Here is a 12360-nt window from a genome sequence, read left to right as displayed (position 1 = left end):
TTTATTTGGAAAGTGATGAGGGAAAAACTGAAAATATTCAAAAAAAAAAAAAACACACATCTTCTGAGGACTTTATTATTGAAGTTTTTGGCAGTGGAAACAGAACTCAGAAAACAAGACTAAGTGATTCATCTTCCCCAATGTTGTAAGAGTAAATTTGGTTTTATAGAGAAAACAACTAAACAGGAAACAAAGATACTCTATACCTTTAAAGGTATGGCAGTCATTCCAAGTCACATCAGATTAAGTACTAAAGTAAATACATATAAATGGATATATATGTGTGGATGGATATATACGGAAGTACAGTTACAAAAGAAAAGTTGTCAAAATGTAGGCCCTAAGAAACATATCAAATTACAAGCTAAGTATATTAAAGTCCTCTCATGTTAACAATTTTTAATTAACATCTCTATTTTTAAAAATGGTAACTGAATTCTTAAAAGCTAATATACTCAAAAAAAGAAAAAAAGCTAATATACTCAAACTCATTCATTTAAACCTGAATTTTGAAAATAGTACAAAATGTTCATCATTACTCTAGTTATAGAGAACATTCCAAAAGCCAGTGAAAAGCAGCCAAGCAAACTATGGGGATATTAATAAGTCATCAGAAATATCTAAGTGGATGTTTTTTCCATAAAAATTTAAGACATTGATCTACATTACTCTCATAAAAGTGAAATCATAAAGTTGAACATATTTTCACAAATTATGAAGTTCAATCTTGTTTAAGCAACAAATTTATTATGAAGAACAAAATCACACTCAAGAGTTTATTATAAAGAATACAAGGAGTCTCAATGACACAGGAAATGAAGTATATAGCTGGCCTTAAAACAAGAGGCTGCAGCGTGCCTGGGTGGCTCAGCTGAGCATCCAACTCTTGGTTCCAGCTCAGGTCATGATCCCATGGGTCGCTCAAGTCGGCTTGAGATTCTCTCACTCTGCCCCTCCATCCACTCACACACATGCTCTCTTATAAATACATCTTAACAACAACAACAACAACAACAAAAAAGATAGAGACTGCATTCAAGAGAAACTGATTCCTGGGACCACAAAATCTCTGGTCAGCTTTCTCCCCCTCTTCTCTCTCACCTCGTTGCTTCTGCTTACACATGGCACAAATCAGCCGACTTTAAAGATCTAAAGCCAATCGTCTATCTAACAGTACGTTTAAAGGGCTGGCATCCAAATTCTGGCTGGTCAGCCATCAGCTTATATATTGGCTAGCCTTGGGTTACACTGAACTAACTGACACTGGGAGAAGAGGGACCCTAAAAATGTATCTGCAGGAGCCATTCTCTGAGAAATAAATACCCCCAAACAAATCTACCCCACTTCTCACAAGAGACCATCAATTGATGTCAATAATAAGAGTTCAAAGAAACAACACATTTAACATAGGTACAATTTGTAATTATAGGACAGCTATAAATTACATGGTTTTCTATTTGTCTTTATATAACTTGATTTGTGAACTGTTACCAGAAGGTTGCAAACCGTTAGACTTGTTTTCTATTTACCTTCCTGTAATACGCATTATTTAAAAAAAAAAAAAAAGACCTCAAACTGTAAAAGACTTAATTAGTTAAAAATAAAAAGAGGTAACACAGGAAGAACAAATGAAAACTTTGATCTAATCTTCCAAAGGTATCAAGACTAATAAAGTAATTTTAAGTTTTCCTCTCTCATAAAAAGCAATGCATGTTCACGGTGAAGTCCAGGAAAACACAGAAAAGTAAAAATATAAAAACAAAGAGTTGAATCCTAAAGTAGAGCTAATCATTAACATCTTCTTTCCAATTTTTTTCTTGCACATATTACCAGAAATAGGCTCATATTTATGTAATTTTTCAATGGAGAAATAAGGCTGTTCCCATCCATCAGCATCACTAAAACTGGGACTACCAGACACTACCTATACCTGATGCAACAGAATTCTACCCCCTGAAGGTATTTTTACGAATATAAATATTGAAACCTAAGCCTAATCAAGCCTTCAAATCTAAATCCAAATTTATAGGAAACACATTTCAGACACATCTACAATATTAGACATTCTACTGAATGACCTGATCTTCTCAACAATAGTATGACCAAAAAAAAAAGGGGGTGGGGGTGGGGGGGAGAGACAGTGTTTAAAATTAAGACTTGGATACATGACAACCAAATGGCATGCAGAGAAGACTGAACAGCAAAAACAGAAGTATAATTAGGGAAATTTTATTTATTTTTTTAGGGAAATTTTAATAGATTAAATATTTGATGATATTGAATGGTTATTTTTGGTTTAAGATGACATCATAATTATGTAAAGAAAATGTCCTTTTATTAGAAAAGAAAACTCAAGTTTTAGGTTCAAATGTTTGATATCCAGAATCTATTTTAAAACACCACAGCAAACATACAAAAAATAAACATGATAAAATGCTAATAATCATTAAAGGATATGAAATTATTAAAGTATAAAGTTTCATTACAATGTTTTTATGGATGTTTGAAAGCTTTCATTAAAAGTTTTAATCTTTTGGGCAGCCCGGTGGCTCTACGGGTTAGCGCCGCCTTCAGCCCAGGGCCTGATCCTGGAGACAGGGAATCGAGTCCCACATCAGGCTCTCTGCATGGAGCCTGCTTTTCCCTCTGCCTGTGTCTCTCTGCCTCTCTCTCTCTCTATGTCTCTCGTGAATTAAATTAAATCTTAAAAAAAGTTTTAAGCTTTTTATCTAGTAATCTGAGTCACATTTCAATTATAATAAACAAGTTTTTGCAAATAATAGCTCCCCTCTTACTTTCAAACTTTCTTTTTTAAGAGTTTATTTATTTATTCATGAGAGACAGAGACAGGTAGAGATATAGGCAGAGGGAGAAGCAGGCTCCCTGTGGGGAACCTGATGAGGGACTCATCCTGGAACCCTGGGATCACACTCTGAGCTGAACACTCAACCACTAAGCCACCCAGGTGTCCCTAAACTTCTTTTAAAACTTTTCAAGGCTGAAATAAGATCCATCCTATATTAAAATTTATCACCTCCACCCCTGGAAGGCAGCTGAGACTTCACTGTATAATCCCTCTAGGTTAAGATCCAAAAGCCCAAGAAAGAAAGGTCAAGAAGTGCCTCTTAGGGGATCCCTGGGTGGCGCAGCGTTTGGCGCCTGCCTTTGGCCCAGGGCGCTATCCTGGAGACTCGGGATCGAATCCCACGTCAGGCTCCCGGTGCATGGAGCCTGCTTGTCCCTCTGCCTGTGTCTCTGCCTCTCTCTCTCTCTCTCTCTCTGTGACTATCATAAATAAAAAAAAAATTTAAAAAAAAGTGCCTCTTAGAAAATAAAAAGGTGTTTGCTAAGGACTCTCTTCACAGAACATCTCTGCATGGTGAAAGAAGGTCTTATTTAAAGGAAATTAAAGGATAACTAATATGGTAGATCAACAACAAAATTATCAACACTAACAATCACAAAATACCAAACTTCAAAAACCATCAAGTTTTCCCAACTCCTTTACACGTATTTGTCCACTTCATAGAAATACTGTGTTTTCTTCTTTTTCTCAGCTGACAAATATACTCAAAACCTTCTGGGCCAGAACAACATCCAGGAAACCAACTATTCCTGCCTCACAGTTCACAAATAGAAAGGATGAAGCACAAAGATGAAAAAAAAAAAAAATTATCTATGGGTTAGTCCTATCCCTTTTAACAAAATGTCCTCTTTTCTGAAACTATAAAATTTTGAAAACACAACTACCTGCAAAGGCAGATGAAAAAGCCTACGGAAAAGAGATCCAAGATGAAAAACATGAAATTACAGGAGTAATCATCAGAGTCCTATTAACGCAATCAATGTTTATTGGACAATCATCCATGCCAGATCTTGTTACCATGGACATAAAAATAAAATAAACAAGTATATCCTCAAGTAGTTAACGCTACAGTTTGGGAGAGAAAAAATATATTAACATAAAACTATGTAATGTGGTTAAATGCAGATAATTACAGATAAGCACAAGCTTCAACACTGGCCTGAAAAAGGAAGGCAGTGACCAACTTGGATGGCAAGAATCAAAGACTTCAAAAAAGGAAAGGATTCTTGAACTGGAGACTGCTTGACAGATATGAGGGAGAACAATATTCGGGACAGAGCATGTGCAAAGTCTTGCAACAGCTTGAAGTGTTGGGGAAAATGGTTTCATGTAACCAAAGCTATGTGTAGAAGGGAATGGAGAGGCAGGCATTGGGTTTTGGACTTTTTCATCTACATACTGGGAAAATGTGCCAGCAGGTTCCATAACCCAAGGGAGCAACAGCATCGAGTTTGCATTTACAAAGGATAGTTCTAGCAGCAGTGTGGAAGAGAGGCTGAAGAGAGAGGGACACTAGTGAAAAGCAGGCCTGTCTACAGACTTGTAGTAGAAAAAAGGCAAGCGATAATGACCTAAAATAATTACCCAAAGCCCAGATCCCTCCCTAAGTAATACATCCATATAACCAAAATCTACTAGTTACTTTGCATTAATCTCTTTAAAGGACCTAAACACATTTAACACACCTGATGAGATCAGGACCTTCCTCCTATCGCTCTCCCACACACCCCAAGTAAAACACACGTGGTCCTCATTCAAATACCCAGTGTTTCTTTTTTTTTTAGCACAGCCCAGGACACCATCATTCCTCCGGTTATATACGCCTGAAATCTCAAAGACATCCAACACACCTCTACTCTGCAGGAGCGTTATCTAATATAGACCACCAAGTCTCACTGGCTTGACCCTCTAACTTTTCACCATCTCCAATACCTCAGACCAAGTTGTCACCTCTTGCCTGGACTAAAAAAACTGCCTAATCTCTATCTTCTAATATTACTTCATGTTGTTACCAGAATTATGGAAGTTGTTTTAGTACAAATTTGAATATCACTACATTCCCCCCACTTATAATCCCTGTGAGATAAAAACAAAATTCCTTACTCAACCTAGAAACCAGCACCACACTCATGAGATTACTTTAACATTAAATGTTTCAGGTTCCCTCCTGCCACAGGATCTTTGTAAATACATGCAGCGCCTACTGCAGTTTTCTTTCCTTTTCACCTAGGAAACTTCTCATTCTTAGAAAATCTTAGTCCAATTGTGTCTTCCCTGAGCAGATCAAAGTCCTCAATTTTATGTTTTCATAGCCCTACACACCTCTTCAGAGCTACAGTTCCTTTTGCTGATTACCTGACTGGTGTCTCTCTCTCCAACTGGGACTGCTGCATGAAAAACAAAGACAGTGTTTTATTCAAAACTGTACTTCTAACACTTACTCAATACTTCTACATTGCAGAAATTCAAATCTTTATTGTATAATTAAATGAATGAAAATGAATAAGTTTAAAAGCAGAGTTGTTTTAAAGGAGACAGATTCAAAAATTATCTCTGGGATGTAGAAATACAGATTTTAATTAGCAGATATACAGAGTATTTCTAATATAAATAATCACGATGCCACCAAAAAATTAAAAATATGGAAGACAAGTAAGCTTGGGTTATAAAAAAAAAAAAATCCATCTGGGATATATCAAGTTTGAAATGTCTGAGTTAAGGGGTGCTTGGGTGGCTCCGTCGGTTTAGTATCTGACTCTTAATTTTGGCTCAGGTCATCATATCAGGGTTGTGAGACCAAACCCCATGTGGGGTTTCTAGCCTGCATAAGATTCTCTCTCCCCTTCTGTCCCATACTCCCCCAAAAACTGAGTTAAAATTCAAATCCAGATAGTCAGCAAGCAATTCTAAAACTGACTCTGTAAAGTCTTAATTAAAATACAAATTTGAGTGTGAACCAACAGGTGCAAAGATAGAGCAAGGAAGAGAAAGTGAAGCCATCAGAAACAATGAGACTGAAGAAGCAAAGTTCACAGAGATAAAAAACCAAATCAGAATCCCAAAAATATTAGCAATTAAGAAAAAGCCCATAAATGAGACAATAAAGAAAGCAAAAAAGAAAATTAGAAGACAATTACATAGAAGTCAAAAGAATTGTTTTTAAAAAGAGGAACTGTTTTTAATGTAAAGTGCCACAGAGATATGAATTGGAAATGATCGATGCGATCAGCAAGCAATAAGCAATGAGGACAGAATACTACGGGGGACAAGAGGTGAGAAACTGGACAGTGCACACGGACAATTTTTCCAGTAAGTCTGAATGCAAAAGAAATGAGGGGCAGGGAGGGACATATACCAGAAGGAGTTGGGAGTCAAGTACTTTGTTTGCTTATTTGCTTCTACAATGAAAGACTTATGTGTACTTGTATGTTTAAAGGAAGAAGCCGGTGGTTGAAAACATGAGAGGGAAAATATCTGAGGGAACATGGTCTAAGTATGAGTCATGAGGGATTTTACCTTAACCAACAAAAACAGCAGAACAAACAAGCTTGGATAGGAGAAGGGTTTTTCTTTCTTGGGTGGGGGTGGTGGTGGTGGGGAGTGGAGTATAGATGTGTAAAGATGCAACAAGAGAAGACAACACATCATGGAAGACCTTAAATACCACACTAAATACATATATATAGATTTATATTTATATATTTTTTATTCTTGATCCAATATATTTGGATCCAGTGGGCAATCAAGAGCTACTTGAGAGCTTTTAAGGAATGGAGTAATAAGATGTCATCTGTGGCCCGGAGAAGGGGGAAATCACCCTAGGGATCCGATGAAGCCACTGTGAAATAGGAGCTGATCTGAAAGACCTAAAAATATGCCAAATATCTACCAAGAGTAGAAGAACTCTACATCCTCACTTGTACTTCTCAGTATTATGTTGCTATTCAAAATGTTCTGGCTGACATCACAGGTTTCTTGGTTCCTCAGGGAGCTTAATTTTCTTTATTGGCTTGATTTTGTTATGGGCCACCTTTAACAGAATGGTTCTGGTCTATTTTCCTTTCTCTGATTACTAGGAGGAAGAATACATTCACATTTTATTTTAGCATTTTCTAAATTTCCTTCTTCCAACTTTTCTCCATAACCACCAGTAGGCAGGAAAAATAAAACACATAATACAATGGAAAAAAATGTTGTAATAGTAAAACTATAACAGCACAAAGAAACCATCTCTCAGATATAATACCAAATTTCAAATCTGAATTCTAGGTCAAATTACTGACAGTGTTTAAACAAAATTTGGTAATACCTACCTCTTTTTCTTTACTAATGCGACAAAAGAGCTACCTTAGAATTCATTACACCATTATAAAAGCACCTTCATAGGTTAACAACTGTATAAAGCAAAATTTTTAATAAAATAGAGGTATTAGAAAATGTATTAAACGGGTATCTGTTTCTCCGTAATTGTGCAAAGTGCTGATAATTCCTATCAAGATGATTGTTATGCATATGACAGAAAAATTCACCACCTATTCTCAAAATGATTAAATGAGTCACTCTTGGAGAAACGATCTCTGATCTCTGTCAAGTGTAGAGTTCAAAACAATTCAAATAAGCCTACAAAAAAAGATAAAGAATTTAGCAAACTATCCTTTAACACACTTAACTAAAAACTACAGATGATTTAGGGCAAGTCAGAATGAAATGACTATATACATCATCATCAAACTAAGGATAAGGAGACTGTGGATTCTAAATAAGTCTCCTCACTTAGTGTTGAACTGTGCTTTGGAATACGGAGAGGTTTCCATCAAAGCAAATTATTTACCTTTGACTAGAAAAATAACATTAAGAAGAAGGGAATCAAGTGACATCAAAGGTCATCTCTCCTAATTCACCCTACCCCTCCTATTCCCCAATCCTCCCCATTATCCCACCCTGGAACAGAAGCACAGTTCAAACCACTAAGTATAAGCCACACGTTCTCGGGGATCCCTGGGTGGCGCAGCGGTTTAGCACCTGCCTTTGGCCCGGGGCTGATCCTGGAGTCCCGGGATCGAGTCCCACATCGGGCTCATGCATGGAGTCTGCTTTAAGAGAGAAAATAAATAAATAAATAAATAAGCCACACATTCTCTTACATCAGTGGTTGAATAAACAACCACTCCCTTGCCCATCCCTTTTCCCCCACCACCCAAATGAAAATAAGCCTCTTCCAAGAAACCTGGGGGTTTCTTCATACCAGTCCTGCCTCTGTTATAGCACCTATGTGCCTTTGGTCTCCCCTCACAAGTCTGAGTTCTTCAAGGACAAAGAAAAAACCTAACACGTTTCACTGTTTTACTGGACGCTTTCTCTATTAAACTACAAACTGTACACCTTTTCCCACCTTGTTTAGTACTGAATCCCCAAATATAAACTGATAACTGTTGAATTACTCAGTCGAATACTATTAATTAAGTATAGGGATGGCACAAAGCTTTCAGTAAGTGTTCACTAAGTGGCCCAACCGAATATGTCTTCATAAACTTTTCAGTGAAATACATTTTTAAAACTCAACTTTAAAAAAGTGGTCACTGATATCCAAACTTTTAAAAATGGTCACTGTGAATTATTTTCATTCATAACACAAGAAAAACCTGTTCTATAATCATGACTAATAACTCTTCAGTACCTAAAATAAGTGTAATATATGAACGTTATTGTACGGGTTCTGAGTTGTTTTTTTAGCTTGCTTCTCCACTATTATTAGTCTCTTACTATGGCAACATCACAACTTCTCTAGGGAGAAAGCTTCAAATTCTGCGCACATTTTCTGGCCTAAAGCCGGTTGCAAAGGCTTCTAAAGTCCCTAAAGGTAATACACACACGGACATCCAGCAGAGGAAATTTCCTCTGTAAACTCAGCCTGTCAAAAAGTAAAAGAAAAGATTCTTTTAACTTCTCAAAAGCACACACACCATTACAGAGGTTACAATAAATCCCTCCAATCAAAAATAATCTAAGTAAGGAAATTTCATGATTCCCCAAAGGTGCTTTTTCCTTTCAGCTAAAGCCATGTGAAACGCCACACACGTCAACTTGTTCCGGTAGGATACACTCAGTGCCCCTCAAATTATTGGAGTTGTCTTAAAACCAAATCCTTACTGAACAAGCAGCTCACATTCCCAATTCAAAGAAACCTGCAAATGTACTAAAAAAGCCTGCAAAACAAAGGAACTATATACTACTCTCATAAATACCAGGAAACAATTATCTTAAAATTTCTAAAACTCTTCAAAACGTTGTCTATGGAAAGCGCCTGCTTTTCCTTTGGACTCAATCTTGTACAGCAATAAAGGATTTAACTTGTTGTAAGCACTGGAATGGCCACACACTTCGCAAACACTGCCCTCCTCGGAGCCGCCGAAACGAGATCACGAATCTTCCAAAAGGCGGTTCACTTCACACGTTAAACGAAGACGGGAAGGAATCTGCTTTCCCTGTTGGAACTCCCCAGGCTTTCGGCAATCCTAAAAAGAAACCAGTGTAACTCTCTTCCCTGAAGCACCCTACACTCTGAACACCACAGGGGCCAAAGAGCCGTCTCGTATTCCTCGGGGATCACCAATCGGACCCCTGCTTTATCACAGGCATCGCTACAAAGTCCATCCAGGGCGCTCCGGAGCCGAGGGACACCTGAGCAGCCTCCCCATAAGCCAGAAACCTAAAGGCAGAGCCCGCCACCCTGAAGCGTCGGCAGCACAAGAGCTAAGCTGAAGAAAAGCTGAGCAAGAGCCCCCAGCCGGTGGGCCCGCGCGGAAGGAGAGCCCAAAAGTCATCCCGGAGAACCAGGAAGACGTCTACTATTCACCTACTACTCCCCGTCCGCCGGCTGACGCAGAGCTTTCCTGCCCGCACGCGCTTGGGTCTCGGCCAGCTCCGCCGGGTCGGTCCTAACTGGAGGCCTCCGTGGGCTTCTCCGCCTCCCCATCCCCTACCAGGGACACGGTGGGCGGCAGCCCCTGCGCGGGGCGCGGGGGGCGCGGGGCGCGGGGGGCGCGGGGCGCGGGGGGCGCGGGGCGGGGGGCGCGGGGCCCGGGGCCGGCTCCACCCAGCGCTGCTCCCGGACCCGCGTCCCGGGCCGCCGCACAGCCGCCTCACCCGGCCTCCCACCGCCGCTGACAGCCGGCGCCGCCCCCGGGGCCCCCGCGCGCCCGCAGCGGACCCAGCGCACGCTCAAGGCTCACCGCCCACCCGCCCCCTCGCAGACGACGCCCGACGGGCCGCGGGGGCCAAGGACGCAGCCCCGCGCGGCCAGCGGCGCGGGCAGCCCCCGGGAGGCGCCCCCGCGGGACCGCAAGATGGCGGCGGCGGCGGCGGCGGCGGCAGGGCCGGGCCGGGCCGGGCCCCTCCGCCTCGCCCCGGCCGGCGCGCGCAGGGAGACGCGAGCGGGCGCGGGCCGGCGCGGGCGGGCGCGGGCCGGCGCGGGCCGGGCGCGGGGCCCGAGGCCGAGGGCCGGAGCGGGCGCAGCCGAGAAAGGAAAGTGCGGGGCGTGGGGGAGGGGACGCTCCCTCGCGGCCGGCCGCCGACCTTCCCTCGACCCCCCACCAGCCCCCCGCACGCCGCCCGCCCGCCCGCCCCACCCCGGACAGCTGCCCTCTCCCTGCCTACCTTTGAATTTGAGGTCGGTGGGCGGGTCGAGGACCAGGATCTGCTCGTGCTTCGCCATGGCCCCGGAGGCGGACGCCATCGGAGAGACAGCGCAGAGCGGGGGCGCGCCCGCGGCGGCGGTTTGCTGGCTGGGGGCGGGGGGCGGGGGCGGCGGCGGCGGCGGCGGCGGCTCGGCCGAGCTCTACGATGGGGCCAGCTCACGGCGCCCGAACCCCCGACGCCTGCCGCTCTGTGGCCGGACCCCTGGGCCGCCCGCTGGGTCAGCAGCTCCGGATCTCACAACTGACTCAACCCCACACCAGCCGCCGCGGCCACGCGCACTGCGATCCTCGGCACCCCACGTGACGGCCTCTGCGTGCTTACGTGCGCGCCCCGGCGGCCGGGAGCCCCTAGCGCCCGTCCCGCCCTCCAGTCCTGCCCTGCGCGGCGCCGGCCAGTGCGCCTGCGCGCTCGGGGCCTCGCGGCCGCTCGGAGCTTGAACCGTCAAGGGAACGGGTGTGGATGGAGGGCGGAGCGAAGCCCCGTGGCAGCGACGCGGTGTGCACCGCGGGGCGGAAGGGCGCAGTCCTTGGTCACGTTTAGTTCCGACGGCGAAGCTGGAGAACCGGCTGTCAGCCGCGCATTACTGTCTTCCAAGTGGGAATGCTTAATAGAAGGGAAAAGCAGTCAGGCTCACTCACTACAACTCCCAGCATGCCGCTGGGGCCCGGTCTTTTTGCGGCACTGCGCGATGCCTGCCGGGAATTGTAGTACTGGCTGTTGGTGGGCGGGAAGGGTAATGAGGTCCGTTGGAGGCGCCGGGGTGGGCCGGCTGACAGCCGTTTTTGGCTCTCAGCGTCTCGTCTGCGCTGAAAAAAAAAAAAAAAAAAATTTAAAAAGAATTCAAAAAAACTTTTGAGAACTGACCTGAGGTCCCCCGCCTAGAAATATAAAACCAAGATTTCTGAAACTTCTAAGTCCACCCATCCCTCTACATTCTCCGTCGTTTTCCAGCGGAACCTCTGCCGCTTCCCGAATTGCATCCAGCGATGCGGAGCCGACGGAGGAAGCTCCCCCGGGTCAGGAAGCCGCGGCCGTCGGGGAAGCCGTCGGGGAGGAGCCGCGGCCGTCGGGGAAGCGCCCTTACCCAGCTGCAAGTGGGGGTGCGCACCCACAGCGTTGGGTTGCGGGCGCCTGGTCTTCGGCTTCGTCGGGTGACGGACGCAAGCCGAGACGGCCTTCCCCTGTCGTGTTGGAAGTGAGTTCCGGCGGATGGCCAAGCTGAGCAAGGGAGGAGAGCCCTGGGAGCGAAGGTGTGGCGGCGGGTGTGCCCAGAACGAGCCTGAGGTGCTGCCGGAACCGGAGTCCCGAGGAGGCGCCGCGCTGGTCCGGAATGAGCGTGGGCTCGAGGGCCGCCTTGACCCGCGCGCTCCGGGCAGCCGCGCCCGTGCGGGGCCAGGTCCTGAGGCGGCGCCCGCGGCGGACGCTACCGCGGACGGGCTCGCAGCCCAAGCGGCGAGAGCCTCGTTCGAAAAGTGCGTCCTGGCTTCTCCTTTCCTCGGATTTATTCTCATTCCCGAAATTTATCTTGAGATTTCAGTCATCGTCAAAGGAGAATATCGCAACTGGGCGTTTGTCAAGGGAGGCTGACGACCACTGCGTGGGACGGGGTCTCCCACGGCCCTTCGGCGGCCACAGACGCCGGGTTTTCCCTGCGCGAGCGCTGCTGTCCGCGGGCAGGTTCGCCTGCGCTGAACTGGCTGCTCCGACCCGGGACCGCGTGCTGCGGAGGTTCCCGGGCACTCCCCGGGGGCCGGCGGCTCGCGTTCGCCCTAAATTCCATGGGAAGGCTGAAGTGC

General features: G+C 45.0%; 2 protein-coding genes across 3 annotated transcripts in view; both read right to left on the bottom strand.

Annotated features, from left to right (window-relative positions):
* Positions 1-10814, bottom strand: part of VAPA (VAMP associated protein A) — a 50816-nt gene extending 40002 nt beyond the window's left edge. Inside the window, exon 1 of one of the 2 annotated variants that reach the window (XM_055323609.1) lies at positions 10523-10814. In XM_055323609.1, the coding sequence (XP_055179584.1) occupies positions 10523-10601 (79 nt within the window). In that variant the 5' untranslated portion in view covers positions 10602-10814. The remainder of the gene's footprint in view (positions 1-10522) is intronic. The other variant, XM_055323610.1, reaches the window with a different exon arrangement.
* A 169-nt stretch (positions 10815-10983) lies between these two features.
* Positions 10984-12075, bottom strand: LOC129508681 (zinc finger protein 318-like). Its single transcript, XM_055323611.1, has 2 exons — positions 11649-12075; positions 10984-11370 (listed from the first exon to the last, which is right to left on the bottom strand). Exons 1-2 carry the CDS (start codon positions 12073-12075, stop codon positions 11354-11356), a joined length of 444 nt encoding a protein of 147 aa, XP_055179586.1. The 3' UTR covers positions 10984-11353.
* Between the last annotated feature and the right edge of the window lie 285 nt (positions 12076-12360).

This window comes from Nyctereutes procyonoides, unplaced genomic scaffold (genome assembly GCF_905146905.1).
Source record: "Nyctereutes procyonoides isolate TBG_1078 unplaced genomic scaffold, NYPRO_anot_genome, whole genome shotgun sequence".
Lineage (NCBI taxonomy): Eukaryota > Metazoa > Chordata > Mammalia > Carnivora > Canidae > Nyctereutes > Nyctereutes procyonoides.
The sequence above is the reverse complement of the archived record's forward strand: the minus strand, read 5'-3'. Positions and strand labels throughout refer to the sequence as shown.

Coding starts and splice junctions, on each gene's coding strand:
- LOC129508681 (XM_055323611.1), bottom strand. CDS start 12,075: ATGAGAATAAATCCGAGGAAAGGAGAAGCCAGGACGCACTTTTCGAAC.